At 43.8% G+C, this 15256-nt stretch overlaps 2 protein-coding genes across 2 annotated transcripts; both read right to left on the bottom strand.

Moving 5' to 3' along the window:
• Positions 1-11888: 11888 nt before the first annotated feature.
• LOC109198677 (macrophage mannose receptor 1-like) lies at positions 11889-12898 on the bottom strand. Its single transcript, XM_019354082.2, has 2 exons — positions 12706-12898; positions 11889-12234 (listed from the first exon to the last, which is right to left on the bottom strand). The coding sequence occupies exons 1-2, from the start codon at positions 12821-12823 to the stop codon at positions 11891-11893; spliced, it is 462 nt and encodes a 153-aa protein (XP_019209627.1). The 5' UTR covers positions 12824-12898; the 3' UTR covers positions 11889-11890.
• Positions 12899-13160: 262 nt separating this feature from the next.
• On the bottom strand, positions 13161-14451 carry LOC109198660 (lithostathine-like). The gene is made up of 3 exons (XM_019354042.1): positions 14413-14451; positions 13993-14102; positions 13161-13591 (listed from the first exon to the last, which is right to left on the bottom strand). The coding sequence occupies exons 2-3, from the start codon at positions 14024-14026 to the stop codon at positions 13161-13163; spliced, it is 465 nt and encodes a 154-aa protein (XP_019209587.1). The 5' UTR covers positions 14027-14102; positions 14413-14451.
• Between the last annotated feature and the right edge of the window lie 805 nt (positions 14452-15256).

Genomic DNA, 15256 nt, shown 5'->3' with positions numbered 1-15256 from the left:
ACAGGGATTGAGAAAATTGACAAGAAAAGAAAATACCTGATCACTGGCTATGGTTAAGACTGCAAGTTCATTACCAAATATACGTGTGATATGTGTCTGTGATTCATTCATTTTTGTGCATATAAAACTATTTTCCAGCTGTTCTTTTACAAGCCTGTGCTCCCATGCACAGGCGGTGTTTTAATGCATTTTCCTATCCACTGTGTGCAACAGCACTCTTGACTAGAACACATAAATGTAAACTTGACCTTTTATTTATGTTGAAAGTTTGTATGTTGAAAGTTACAAAAGTGCAGAAATCCGGAAAGAAAGCAACTACAATCCAATAAATTCCAAAACAGGCTGATAACAAACAAGGCGGGATAACAAAAAGAATGCTTTCTCTAATCAGGGCGAGTAGGAACACCTTGGAAAAAAAAAGTTGAAAATAATTGAAGGTAATGAAGGAGGATGCAATTCAAAAGACAAAGCACAAAGGACACATAGCTAACAAAATGAAAGAGAGAAAATCTAAAAAGGGAAACGTCTAACTCAGAAAGTAAAATGTGATAAAAACAAAAGGACTTTGGAGAGGAGACTGATCCATGAAAAATGGTAGAAACAAAAGGTAAAAAAATCAACACTACTACCAAATGCAGCTATAATCATAGAAACAATACTGAAATCCAACTTCGTAGTTCAAAACTAACAATGAATGAAACAATGAAAGCCAAATAAAAACAGATATCATTACAACAAAGCTTAAAATGAAAACTATGTTTATATTGTCTATATTGTCTTATTTATGATGGTATCATGATGAGTTTTCATGTATTTTTCTCTTTGTAAAGCTGCAAATAAACTGTAGCTGAAAGTGCATTTAGAAGAACTGTAACTGTTCCTTTTACATGTTGAATATAGTCATATTTTTGCTTGTCTCACTGAATGCTATAAGACCAACATTTAGTGGGATAAGCAAAGAACATATAACAAATAATAAAATTAGATATAGCAAAAGCGCAAAAAAACACAAGGAGATTTTTTATGCATGCATGCATGCATGCAAAAAAAAAAAAAGCTAACCATGACAGCGTTCATCTGTTGGCTTTTGGCCCACATATTTTTCAAAGTGAACAGGACGACACTGGTTTCCAACTTTGTCACAAGCCACTATCACTTTTTTTGTTTTACTGGTAATTCTTTTAACTCTACAGCTGCTGGTGTTCACTTTAACAACATACATCTGAAAGCGTGAGGCACTGATGCATAAGTTATCGCAAACGCGCCTGCCGGAGCCGTTACAGATCTTCACCACATGTTTCTTGTCTTTCTTCATGATGAAAGACTGCAGAGATCTTTTGCAGAGTCTTTTATTCTCCAAGTACCTGAAGAGTGATATGAGTGTCCTCTGTTAATGTAAGGAACACATTAACTTTTTTTTTCTTTTTACATGAACCTATGACATTTACAATGTGTAACTATTTTTAGTGCACCCTAAACACATCTTACGGGCTACTTTTGTCACGGTTCTGGATCATTTTGACCCAGCATTTTGAGTTTCTTATGTTTTGGTTTATTTTTGAATGATGGATTGTTTTTCATGTTTCTCTGGTGCTTTGTTGATTTTTATGATAAATCTATGTTTCAGTTATTCTGGTATGTTTCTGTATTATGATTAATGTTCTGGTTGTATTTTTTTATTATTGCAGGTTTAGTTCAGTGTCTAGTCTGCCTCACTCTGTCGAATCCATGTCTTAGTAAAGTGCGTCTTGTTTCCTTTTTTACTTTGAAGGTTCATGTTCCTGTCTGATGTCAGTGTTTCTAGCTTTGCTCCCCCAGTCTCGTTAGGTCTTATTCCTCCCAGCTGTGTTCCCCTTCTGTCTCTAATTCCTTGACGACTTCGTCAGTGTATTTAAGCCCAGTGTTTCTTTGTGTCAGTGTCGCGTTGTACCCTTATACCTCCTCTGTGTGTTTAGTTTGCCTACCAGCCTGCTTGCTAGTTTAGTTTTGTATTACTAGTTCAGTTCAGTTCAGTTTAGTTTGTGCACATCAATAAAGCTGCTTAAAGTTCAACCTTTAGTTTCTGCGTTTGTGAGTCCTGCATTTCGGGTCCTCTCTCCCTGCCTGCCTGCACACACCCATGACAACTTTGTTAAGTACACCTGTTTAAAGCAAAACTAATCAGTCAATCACATAAAAGCGACTAAGTGCATTTAAGTATGTAACATGGCCAAGGTGACCTGCTGAAGCTCAAAACAAGCATCAGAATGGTGAAGAAAGGTGATTTAAGTGAATCAAAATGTAGTAATGTTGTGTTTGCCACAACATTACCACTGCCACTGGTCCAAGTATTAAAAAGTGCAAAAGTTATTTTCTCACACAACCATCTCTATGGTTTACAGAGAATGGTGTGAAAAAAAGAAAATATCCAGTAAGTTGCGTTTCATTGCGCAGAAATGCCTTGTTGATGTCAGAGAGCAGAGGAGACTAGTCAAACTGCTTCGAGCTGTCAAAATCCTCTCAAACTATTCCTGAACTAACAATGAGTTCAGCGGGCTCGAATGGCCTCCATAGTCACCAGATCTCAAGAATGTAAGCATTTCAAGGCAAAAGGTATACTGTGGTGGACCACTAGAGGGCTCCACTCACACCCAGTGTTGAGGAAGTGTGTTCTTCTGTTTTGTGGCGCGATATGTGCAGTTGATGTTGGAGACAAATAAAGAAGGAGTGTGAACTGAGAGCTCTGTGTCGTTGATGCTTACCTCCACATTGGTGACCCCTGACTCGAGCATGCAACGGGCCGCAGATAACGCAGACTCTGCTTTGGAGGCATCGGCGGCCGCCGGACCTCCGCCTCCTGTTGCAGCTACGTTCGCTGTGGCGCTGAAACTGCCGGACTTTTGGCTCCATGACCCCCCATCATGGTTCGTGCATGTGGAGGCTCAGTTCGCCCTTCGCGGCATCTCGGCTGACGACACGAAGTATCACCATGTGGTGGCCTCACTCGACCCGCTGGCCACCCGCCGCGCGATGCCGCTCCTCCGGGACCCACCCGCCCAAGGGAAATACGCCGCCCTTAAAGAGCTGCTTCTTCGGCGCTATGCCCTCTCCGACGCTGAACGAGCCGAAAAGCTCCTCAACCTGTCAGGCTTGGGTGGCGGTACCGTGCTCGAGCTCATGGAGAACATGCTGTCGTTGCTCGGGCCGGATGACGGGGGATTCCTCTTCGCCCACCTCTTCCTCCGCCAGCTACCGGCCGCCGTGAGAGCCGTCCTCGCAAACTCCCCGCTTCTGCCTGCAAAGGATTATCGCTCCCTGGCTGAAGAAGCGGATCGCATTCTCCTGGCTAGCCGCACTTTCAACGTTCACGCCGTGGCTACGGACTCGCCGGCGACGCCTACCACGCCACCACCTGCCTCCCCCGGAGCATCCGCCCCCTTGCTGACGGCAGGGATTGCTACACGCCGGCACGGCGGCAAGAACATCTGTTTCTACCATCAGCGATTTGGCGACAGAGCGCGTCGCTGCCTGCCGCCTTGCGCTTTCACGGCCCAGGGAAATGGACCCGCCAGCGCGCCGTAGCAGCCGCGACCGCTGGCAATACAGAGAGGCTGCTCTTCATAGAGGACTCGCGCTCCGGGAGACGTTTTCTCGTGGACTCCGGCTCCCAGAAGAGCCTCCTTCCCCTACCGCTGCCGACGGACTAGCAGCGAACTGTGGGCCGCAGCTCATGGCAGCTAATGGCTCTCCCATCAAAACGTTTGGGGAAAGGTTGGTGACTGTTTGTTTTCATGGCCGGGATTTCCAGTGGAACTTTGTTGTTGCCGCTAGCTCTGTACCTATTTTAGGTGCTGATTTTCTGTGCGCTCACGGACTGCTTGTCGATGTTGCTAACAGATGTTTAATTGATGCTCTTTCGTTTTCTTCGCTGCCATGTTTTACACGCGCCGCCGAACCCCTAATTCGGGCTAATGTAGTGACCTCCGGGGATGCTTTTCAGCGTTTGCTTTCAGAGTTTCCATCGCTGTCCGTCCCTGATTTCTCTGGCGCGGTAACGAAGCATGGGGTTGAGCATTATATTCCCACGGTCGGGCCCCCGGTGTTCGCGCGCGCGCGCCGCCTCGACCCCGCAAAACTGTCCGTCGCTCGGGAAGAGTTTGCAGCCATGGAGCGCCTTGGCATTGTACAGCGTTCGAACAGTGCATGGGCCTCTCCGCTTCACATGGTGCCCAAATCAGACGGTCGGTGGCGGCCGTGCGGAGATTTCCGCCTTTTAAATAATGCCACGGAGAATGACCGTTACCCCATCCCCCACATTCAGGATTTTTCTGCCAACCTCGCCGGAACGTCGATTTTCTCTAAAATTGACTTGGTGCGGGGGTATCACCAGGTTCCCGTGCGCGCCGAAGACGTCCCTAAGACCGCTGTCATTACCCCTTCGGCTTGTTCGAGTTTTTGCGCATGCCGTTTGGCCTGAAAGGTGCCGCCCAGACCTTTCAGCGGCTGATGGACTCAGTTTTGCGTGGGCTGCCGTTCGTTTTTGTTTATCTGGACAATATATTGGTGGCCAGCTGCTCAGCGAGCCAGCACGAGTCCCATCTGCGCCAGGTTTTCCAGCGTTTGGCAGCGCACGGCCTGATCATCAACCCTTCCAAGTGCCAGTTTGGGTTGCCTGTTCTGGATTTCCTTGGGCACCGCATTTCCGCTGAAGGTGTGGTTCCGTTGCCCGACAGAGTCCAGGCCGTTTCAGCTTTTCCACGCCCCACGTCGGTTAAAGCGTTGCAGGAGTTCTTGGGGATGATAAATTTTTACAACCGCTTTCTCCCCAGAGCTGCCCACCTGCTACAGCCACTCTATGCTGCCTTAAAAGGTAAAACAGCCAAAGATCCGGTTGACTGGCTGCCGGAACGCATCCATGCGTTTTCCGCAGCCAAGTCTGCGCTGGCTGACGCCGCCCTGCTGGCACACCCGCTCCCGTCGGCCGAGATCGCGTTGACCACCGACGCGTCCGACGTGGCAGTGGGTGGGGTGTTGGAACAGCGGGTTTCAGGTCTCTGGCAACCGCTCGCCTTTTTCAGTCGTACGCTCCGGGATGCCGAACGCAAGTACAGTGTTTTTGACAGGGAGTTGCTAGCCCTGCACCTCGCGACACGGCATTTTCGTTTTTTCCTCGAGGGTCGCAACTTTACTGCGTACGTTGACCACAAACCTTTGACGTTTGCGATGTCCAAGGTCTCTGACCCATGGAGCGCACGCCAGCAGCGCCAGTTGGCGGCCATTTCGGAGTTTACCACAGACATTCAGCACGTGGCTGGTAAGTCCAATCACGTCGCTGACTGTCTGTCACGTGTGTTGGTTTCTCCAGTGTATGTCGGCGTCGACTACGCTGCCATGGCCGCCGAGCAGCATGCTGACCCGGACATCCTGGCGCTTCAGTCAATGAAAACGGGCCTCGTGCTGGAGGACACCCCGGTGTGGGACGGCGGTCCACGCCTTCTTTGCGACGTTTCTACCGGCCGCCCCCGCCCGGTGGTTCCCCTTTCGTGGCGTCGTCGTGTTTTTGACTCGGTGCATGCCCTCTCTCATCCCGGCGTCCGGGCCTCGGTCAAGCTGGTCAGCGCCAGGTTCGTTTGGCCGGGCCTTCGCAAGACGGTGAAAGAATGGGCGGCGGTTTGTGTCCCATGCCAACGCTCAAAAATCCACCGGCACATGCAGGCACCCCTCGAACCTTTCCGTATCCCCGGTAGGCGTTTCGATCACCTTCATGTGGACCTGGTTGGTCCCTTGCCGCAGTCACAGGGTTTCACGCACCTTTTGACTGTGGTGGACCGCACAACCAGGTGGCCGGAGGTGGTGCCACTGGCGTCCACGACAGCGGCGACGGTGGCCAGAGCGTTTTTGTCGACGTGGGTTTCCCGTTTCGGTCCCCCTGCTGACATTACCTCGGACAGGGGCCCACAGTTTGTTTCTGAGCTTTGGTCTGCTATGGCTGACGGCCTGGGGGTCAAGGTACCACCCGCAAGCTAACAGGATGTGCGAACGGTTTCACCGGTCTCTTAAGGCCGCGCTCCGGGCTTCCTTAACAGGTGGCGACTGGGTCGACCGTCTTCCGTGGGTTTTGCTGGGATTGCGTAGCGCGGTTAAAGAAGACCTCGGGGTTTCCCCGGCTGAACTGGTCCTCGGCCAGCCCCTCCGGGTCCCCGGGGAATTCTTGCCTGAGAGCCCTCCCCCATGTTTTGATCCCTCTTTGTTGCCTTTTCGCCCCCCGAAAGGCTCGTTTCCTGTTCCTGGTCCCGTGCACCACTGCCTGCCTGACACTTTTGTTCCGAGTTCGTTGGACTCTGCTCGTTTCGTTTTCGTCAGGCACGATGCCCATAGGACTCCGCTGCGTCCACCATATGACGGGCCGTACAGGGTTCTTAAACCAGGCAACAAACATTTCATTTTGGACTTTGGCGGTCGGCAGGAAGTTGTCTCTGTTGACAGACTTAAGCCTGCACATGTTATGCAAGAGGATCAGGTGGTCCCGGCCCAGGCCCCTCGTCGCGGCCGCCCACCTGCCACCGGGCTGATGGATTCTGTTTTTTCCCCCAGGAGTGATCCACAATCACCGGAGTCCGAGTCGTCTGCAGCTTTTTCTGACCGCCAGTGCCAGCCTCGTTTCCGGGCTGGGTTGCCCTCTGTCAGTTCCCCACCCCCCCGGTTCAGCCGTTCCGGCCGTTTGCTTAGGCCCCGGGTCCTGGACTAGTTCTGCTGGGTGTTCGGGGGGGCATGTGTGGTGGACCACTAGAGGGCTCCACTCACACCCAGTGTTGAGGAAGTGTGTTCTTCTGTTTTGTGGCGCGATATGTGCAGTTGATGTTGGAGACAAATAAAGAAGGAGTGTGAACTGAGAGCTCTGTGTCGTTGATGCTTACCTCCACAATACGAGGTATAGCTAAATGAGGATCTAATCTGGAAACCCAACACTATCATGCTGATAGTGCAGCATGATAGGTGACAGGTGGTGTTCCTCTACTTATGGTCTGTTGAAAGTGTATTTTTGTACTGTACCCATTGGGTTTTGAAAACGGCACTGCTCAGAAAAAGACAGCACTCTATCTATTTATCTATTTATAAGCCTTGTACTCACATCTGCCATGCCTGCCTTGAGCTTCTGTTGAATCTTTGCTGAAGGATGTGCCTTTGAACAAATATGTTGAATCCATTGTTGTTCCAGGTCCTCTGACATGGGCGATTGTTGTACTTGCTCCGTGGGTTGGAGTTTCTGCTTGGATTGTAAACCACTGCATTCCATCCATGAAGAAGACAGACAAATTATTGGAAATCATTCAAGTGCTACAGTAAAAGCTGCAGTCCTTCCCCTCATTCTTCACCAGATCATCCTGCCAGTTTAAACACTTAAACTGTAAACCTAACCATCTCAGGTATGAAGTAGTTCTTTATTGCTTATTGTGATAATTATGTAACAAAACTGGTGGAAATTAATTCTAACAAATGCCGTTTACTGTAAGTCTATTTTCTGTTGATTGCATTATTACATTTCTCACATTACTTTGCTGGATTATAAATCCTTAAAGCAGCTCACAATCCACTGATTTAGTTTCATATCATGCATCTATGGCACATATTTTATTATGTAAGCCTTTTTCCTATGAGGAGCTTCATAAAGTACACAGACTTTACTAACGAGAATGTCAGAAAAACAAAGGCTTTTAAATGTCTGTTTATTTGTTAAATTATAAAAGATTCTTGAGAAATATTATTTAAAAGAAATATATAAACAGTGTATTTAAAACAGAATTAGTATCTGTTAAATGTGAAGAGGTCTTACCGGCTCTGATCACATGAACTTCCTATGTTGTCAGTGTAGCTGTTTTAGTATGGAGGAGACAAACAACTGAAGTTTAAGTCTATGATAAAAGTTCAGAAACGTTTCCCTCTTTTAAACCAGCATCTTCACTGATGTGAACATTTCCCCTTTACTAAAAAGTATATGTCAAAGATCATTTCAATGCAAATAAGTCAGTGTAATTTTTTTTTTACTCTAACTGATAGCACACGCTGCTGTTTCTGTAAAAGGAGAAGTTCACCCTTGTGTTATGTGTTAGTGTGAAATTTTGTGTTTCACACCCACAGTGGGTGTACAACGGAAAAACTGAAGTACAAAAAAGTACTCCGGCCACAGAGCTAAAATATTAAACTAGACCATCAGTGATTACATTTATTATTAATGCATTATCTTTCACATGATCAACCATCAATAAACAAAATATAGCAGAAGTATTTTTGCTTTGTAAAGCATTCGCAGTGAGTTACAACAAATTTAATGTGAAGTATTAAATTTTTTTTCAGCAGTATCATTAAATAACACACACTCACTTATATGTATACAAGTGATATTAAATAGCAAATTCACTCATTGCACTCCTTTTGACACTTTACATATAAAATAACTTTCTTCTCTTTCTACAGGAACTAAATTCTTCTTATGAGTGACGTGTGACAGTGTCACGGTCCTGGGTGTGTGACCCAGTGTTTTCTGTTTCTTTATTGTTAATCTTTGATTTCTTGATGTATCTTTGTTTATTCTTACGTTTTGGTTCTGTGTATCGTGTAGTCAGGTCTTTGTTAAGCCCGCGTCTCTGAGTCTGTGTCTTTGCATGTGTGAGTTTCCTGTTTTACTTTGAAGGTCCGTGTCTGATGTCAGTGTGTTCAGATTACATTTCCCCTGTCCCGTCATGTCTGATTACTCCCAGCTGTGTCCTCCTTCTGTGTCTCATTCCCTTGTTATCCCTCTGTGTATTTAAGCCTTGTGTCTGCCTCTGGTAGTTGCTGGTTCGTCTGTGTTATTTCCCTCTGTCAACCTGTGTATCTCCCTGCGTGTTCCTACGTCTTTCTCCCTGGGTCTCCAGTTAATATTTCAGGTTTGTTTTGTTAGTTTTTTCCAGTTTAGGTGTTGCTTAGTTTCCTCCACGCCTTCGCCGTTTCTGTTTGTATCTCCACCTTCATAATAAAACTCCCCTGCATCTCAGCTGCCAGCATCTTGGGTCCTCATTAAATTCCACACGGCTCATCCCACGAGCTGTGACAGACAGAGTCATTGTTGTAGCTACAAACCGAAGTAGAAGTGTTTAACATGTTATTCAAATCATGCAGTAAAGTGTCTTTGCTTACTTTTTGATGTTTTCATCATATTGTTAGTCTTTCAGAGCTTCAGAGATATAATTTTATTTTTATATAGACCTGAGCATTTTTAGAATTTAAAAACAAAACATTTTACTATGCACAGGTTTTCTTATATTTATGGTAGAATTATTTAAATCTGCACATTGTTTTCCTTTGTGTTTACGGTAGTCAGAGTGTGCACACAGCAGGGAAAACAAAAGTATTGTAACTCATTCCACGTGACAGCTCTCTGTTAGGAGCCGAGTTATGGTTGCGTGGTGTTTTGTCTGTCTCCTTTTTATAAGAATTGATTGCATTTATATAGCGCTTTTCGAGACCCTCAAAGTGCTTTACAATTCTACTACTCATTCACTCTCACATTCACACACTGGTGGAGGCAAGCTACAGTTGTAGCCACGGCTGCCCTGGGGCAGACTAACAGAAGCGAGGCTGCCATATCGCGCCATCGGCCCCTCTGGCCATCAAGTAGGCGGTAGGTGAAGTGTCTTGCCCAAGGACACAACGACCAAGACAGACAGAGCTGGGGATCGAACTGGCAACCTTCCGGTTTCAAGATGACCTCCTAACGCCCTGAACCACGGTCGCCACGGTCAGGCCTTTTTGGCATAGGTAGGCGGGGCAGCGATTCACTAAACCTGGCACACCTGTTACTCATCAGACACTTTCTTCAGAAGCGTTCTTTAGGAGCTGCCCGACAGAGGTCTAGTGTCGGAGTATTGTCCTTTCTGGAGTACCTGTAAACCTGCCCGCCTGCTTGCTAGAGCCTGTGGATTTATTTCACTTGTGACTGTACGGGGTTTTGTTTCCTCCCCAGGATTTCGCCTCTCTGCTTCTATGGGTCGCCTGGTCTGGTTCGTTTCCTTTCGCAGGTTTTGGCAAACAGTACCAATTCGAATGCGCTACCAGTGTGTGTTTCTTCACCTGCACACGCTGGCTCCCCGTTCCCATTCACTTTTTGTTGTAAATACACTTTCCCTGAAAATTCGCCCGTCACTGTCAATACATTTCCTTCATTGCAACTCTGTGCCTCCATGCGTTCTGCTCTCTGAGTCCACCCGAATTTCTCATAACACTCTCAGCCAATCAAGTCATTTATTCAGAGCACCTTTAAGAGAAGAATGTACTTAATTAATTTTTAAAAAAAAATAAATTAAAGAGAAACATGCTGACCTCACTGAGCGTTCTGGTTTGTGGCAAAAACTTCATAGTGCAGCTGAATAATGAATCCAATCACACCTTACACAGCTTTACATGTTTAAAACCAAACAGTGCTGACTGTGATGGACTCATTACTGACCTCTGTTACAGTTAACTGAACTCAGAGCGTTTAAGTAAGGGTTACTCAAGTGTGTGTGTGTCACATTATATTGTGACTCCAAAATCATGTCAATCTTGCAGCTATGAGCTCTCTTAACACAGAGCAGTCAATCCATACAGTACAATATAAGCCTATTTACACAAAACTGTGTTTCTAAAACATTTTTGTAATTCTCACAGCAGGGTGGCTGTGAATTAGGAGGTAGAGCGGGTCTAAGAATTAGAAGGTCAGTAGTTTGGGCAAACCTGTGTGTCAAAGTTGGGCAAAATGCTGAGCCCTGAGTTGACTCCAGTGCTCCCTCTGGAGGGTGAATGTCAGGTTTAAAGAGCTGAGGCATAGAAAAAAATAAGCATTTGTGTCAATATAGTAAGAAAGCTTGTAGTAAGAAAGTGTTTTGATCACTCAAAGCAAGTAGAAGAGCACATTATCAGTGCAAATGGTCAACATAGTCATATGCCCTTTTGTGTCAAATGTGTTGATGTGAAATTACTGTACTGCTTAATGATGACATGAAAATACTCAGCACCAGCTCCCTACAACATCACCTTCATCTAAGAAGTACATGATGATAATGCTTGACGTGTGACACTCAGAGGTTTAGGCTTCAAATTTCCTCATGAGGTACACAAAGGAAATCATTCAGATTTTATCAGGCACAGATGAGTGGGTCTCTTCTGCTCTGGACTGTAAGGACATTTTTAATTGAAAGTTGGAGAATGATCACTTGGATAATGCCAAGAGTTCTCAGGTGAATGAAGCAGTTTTTGAGGAGATGACTTTTTTCTTCATTAGGGTCAAACATGTAAATATTTCAAAGGATTTCCTGTAGAAATAAATATACCAAGAACTCTTGTAAGGAGTGTAGACTGTTACACTTCCAACTGAGTATTTATTTATCATGACAGACAGATCATCGGTTTACAGCATGTAACTTTAAATAGGACATCATTATGACAAAAAGTAGTTATGTGGTTTTTGTGACAGTTTACAATATAAATGCTCTGGTTTGCCACATTAGTTTTTAATATTTAGAAATATTATCATTAGACCAGTTTATAAGTGTAAGTGCACAAAGACAAAAATATTGCAAAGATAAAATATAAACAGCAAATATGGAAACCAAAACTAACATTGTTTCTGACATCCTACAACAAAAGTGCAGTAATGGAGTAATGAAGCAATAATGAAGAAAGTAAGTAATTATGATATCACTGAATCAGGCAGTCAAGAGGAAACTATATTTACTTTAGTGAATATCAGATATTGCCAATATTGTCCTGGTTACAACAATGTTTGTTTTTTTGTTTGTTTTTTTGCTATTAGTTGAACTTTTGCCAGAAAAAAAAGAAAAGACCCAGTGACAGAAATCTTATTTTGCCACAATTCTGAAATAGTTCTGAAGTCTTATTTAAAACAAAAAAAATTGTATTTCTCATTTTCTCTCTGACTGACCCACTCATGCTGTCCTCCACTCTGCATGCCCACAGCCCTGCCACACTCCTCAGCCTTTCCCTCTCTGCCCCACTTCTCATAGCAGACCAGCTTGTCATTGACCCAGAACCACAGATCCAGAGTGCAGGAGTATCGCAGGCCGAGCCAGACAAAAGGACTCGAGGCGTTCTTGGCTCTCACCTCCGCCCATCTCTGTTGGTAAGGGTTAGTGATGGAGACCAGTCCCCTGTGATACTCTCTGCAGTAATCCAAGGCCTCCTCCCAGGTCTTGTTTTCTTTGATCAGGATCAATTTATCTGCCATAAAGAAAAAAACAACACATTCAGTTGAATCTAGTGAGCTGTAAACATGAGAAACTCTCTATGCTGTTTATTTTGTTTGAATAAAACAAAAACTACATAAAGCTTGTGTGTTAGTCTACCATCAGTAGAAAACAGTATAATAACATTAATGAACTTTGTGCAGACAGGTCAACAACATCCTCAAATATTTGTGTGTTTTTAAACTATTAGGAATCCAAAACAACTTCTCTGCATATTTACAACAGAGACTTTAAAACGTTGGTTGAAGCTACCAGTAGCTGAAAGTTATCCCACAGATATTTAAAGTCATCTAACTGTCAACTAAGTGTATTCATGTTTATGAGATTAATTCAGCATATGTAGGTGGAGTAAAAACATACAACATGTTCAGTTGGATCTTGTCAGTGATTCCAGTGATCCTCCTTTTACAGAAAACCAGTCAGACACATGTTGATAAAAACTCACCATCATAACAGAAGAAGGGTTTTTCTTTGTCACATTCATCAGAGCTCCATTTTCCTGATCTGTTTAACAGAGTCATAGCACATGTCTTGTTGCTTTGTTCATCATTGAATAACTGCATATCCCAGTATCTGAAAGAGAAATCACTCCCATCTGACCACCTCCAGCTGTCTCTGAACAGACCGACCCATGCGCTAAAAGAAGTTTCCTTAGACTTCAGGTCCTGATATTCTTCTCCGTCTACCTGATCGAGTCCACTGGCCAAGTCAGTGTAAATTGATCTGCAGTAGGTCTGAGCCTCTGTCCAGTTCTTAGATGTTGTTATCAAATACAATGTTTTATTGTCTTTCTTCTTTTCTGTAAAACAAACAGAAAAACACACAAAGACATCCCACAATAATTTTGTCTTTTGTCTTTTTTCTCAATTTACAATTATGTGATTCAATTATATTTTTATATCACGATTTTATAATATTATTTAATATTATGTACATCTTCTCACCATCATAGCAGATGAACCACATAGTCTTGTCACATGAAACATCTGTCAGCTTTTTATCTCCATGATCGTATCTTTTCCTCCCACAGTTCCCAGGTGGCTCATTACCAGTTCTTCCATCCAGATTCCAGCTGCTGTCATTTTGAATGTATTCCACTCCTGGCAGAGACCAATGCCACGTCCTGTTTCCATCTGTGTTGTTGTTCAGTCCAATCCAGGCTTCTCCTTGATTCTGTGTGGAGTTACGGAGTCTGCTCATGTCTGTCATGTCAAACACTTTGGCCAGGTCTGTATATTTCTCTCTGCAGTATCTCTGTGCTTCATACCAGCTCTTGTTTTCTTCAATAAAGTGGTACTCATACAGGCGGCATGTAAAGAAGCAACACTGACCTAAAATACAGAAATATGATAAACAAAAAAGTCACATTAGCAAATCAAACATTAGGTTTAAATTGTCACATAAATGAGACTCTGACTGCAGTGATTGGGCACATATGAGAAGACTGAGTGAATCTAAGCTAAAGTCCTTTATTTGCCAGTTGCATACATACAATAGGTATACATGGGAAATCTTGTGCAGAGCTGAGAGTAACAGTCAAATAAATACAAATACACACATACATATAAGGTATAAAACAAAGTGCCTGCAGAGGTATTATATAAGATTTTTTTTTTAAACAGAAAAAATTAAAAAAAAACATGTCAAGTAGTAATCAGTAGTAATTAAGTAGTAATCTACAGTCATTTTATTTAAATTAAAAACAGTATATTTGGTGAAACAATCCACTTACCCATCAGAATAAGCAGATACAGACTCCACTGCATCTTTGATCTGACAGATGAAAGTGATGTTTTATTGCTCAAGGAAACAAAGATTTGAACAGAACTTCTTCGATGCACACTTTATGTCAGGAAAGAAAAGATGGATTAAACAGCAAGCTAGATAAAGAAAAATAACTGTGAACAGTTATGAACCAGAACAGACATTAATTCATTTTTAATAATTCAGCAGCTCATGAACAAGGTAATGAAACTATTAATGTTACTCATCTTGGAAGCTCTTGTTATTTTAAGCTCATAAGTCTTTTCAGTAAAAGTTGTGCAAGATAAATGTTTCTTTTTTGTAACACATGACAAAATATTTTAAATATTCTCTACACATCACCTCTGTACTACATACATTAAATGATATTACAGTTTTGATACTTACATGTGAGAATTCCTTCTCTATCCGATGTGTTCATGAAGACAGCTCTCAGGTAAATATTGAAATACAGTAAGGAGAGCTATTTTTGTCCTGGTCAGGATTTAAATATTAAAATGAAAAGTCTGACTTTCCCTCTGAATGAATGATCCACTGATGAGAGGGATTTGTATATTCCAGTTATGAAAGATGTCATTTACATTATAAGTAAATAGGAAAAGGGACAGAAAGAGAGACAGAGACAGATTTAACTTATGTTTGAAAAATGATGCAGGACTGTTGGATTACCTGGATAAAGTTTCTGCTTCCTACATTTGAGTCATTTTAATAAATTTGACTATTAAGGCACACTGAGTATCTAACTCTACTTCTGCTTACACTCATAAACAAATTCTGTGCTGTGAGTGGGATCCAAACATCATGCTTAGTGAAATGATGTCTATGTTCGTGTAAGGCACACAGACTTTAACACGTGACCATCAGGTGTCATGGAGGCTGAGACCTCTCGGCTCGACTCTGGCCAGAAGTGAAGTGAAAAGATGTTGTATCTCTGTTGTGGGCAGTGCGATCCTCTATGCTGTTGCATGCTGGGGCAGCAGGTTGAGGGTCACAGATGCCAACAGACTAAATAAACTGATCCGCGAGGCCAGTAAAGTTGTGGGGATGCAGCTGGACTCCATTAAGGTGGTGTTTGAGAGGCAGATGTTGTCCAAGACAATGTTTGATAACACCTCCCACCCACGTACTGGCTAGTCACAGGATCACGTTCGGTGAGCGACTGAGATTACCAAAAAGCACCACTGAACAACACAGGAAATCATTCCTGCCTGTGGCCATCTCCCTGTACAACT

Source organism: Oreochromis niloticus, linkage group LG3, assembly GCF_001858045.2.
Source record: "Oreochromis niloticus isolate F11D_XX linkage group LG3, O_niloticus_UMD_NMBU, whole genome shotgun sequence".
Lineage (NCBI taxonomy): Eukaryota > Metazoa > Chordata > Actinopteri > Cichliformes > Cichlidae > Oreochromis > Oreochromis niloticus.
The sequence above is the reverse complement of the archived record's forward strand: the minus strand, read 5'-3'. Positions and strand labels throughout refer to the sequence as shown.

What these genes read in the sequence shown, in the direction of transcription:
- LOC109198677 (XM_019354082.2), bottom strand. Translation starts at nt 12,823, where the DNA reads ATGCAGTTATTCAATGATGAACAAAGCAACAAGACATGTGCTATGACT. An exon ending in ACCCTTCTTCTGTTATGATG is followed by an intron (nt 12,235 to 12,705) that starts GTGAGTTTTTAT and finishes TCTTTATGGCAG; the next exon opens with ATAAATTGATCCTGATCAAA.
- LOC109198660 (XM_019354042.1), bottom strand. Translation starts at nt 14,026, where the DNA reads ATGCAGTGGAGTCTGTATCTGCTTATTCTGATGG. An exon ending in GTATCTGCTTATTCTGATGG is followed by an intron (nt 13,592 to 13,992) that starts GTAAGTGGATTG and finishes TCTGTATTTTAG; the next exon opens with GTCAGTGTTGCTTCTTTACA.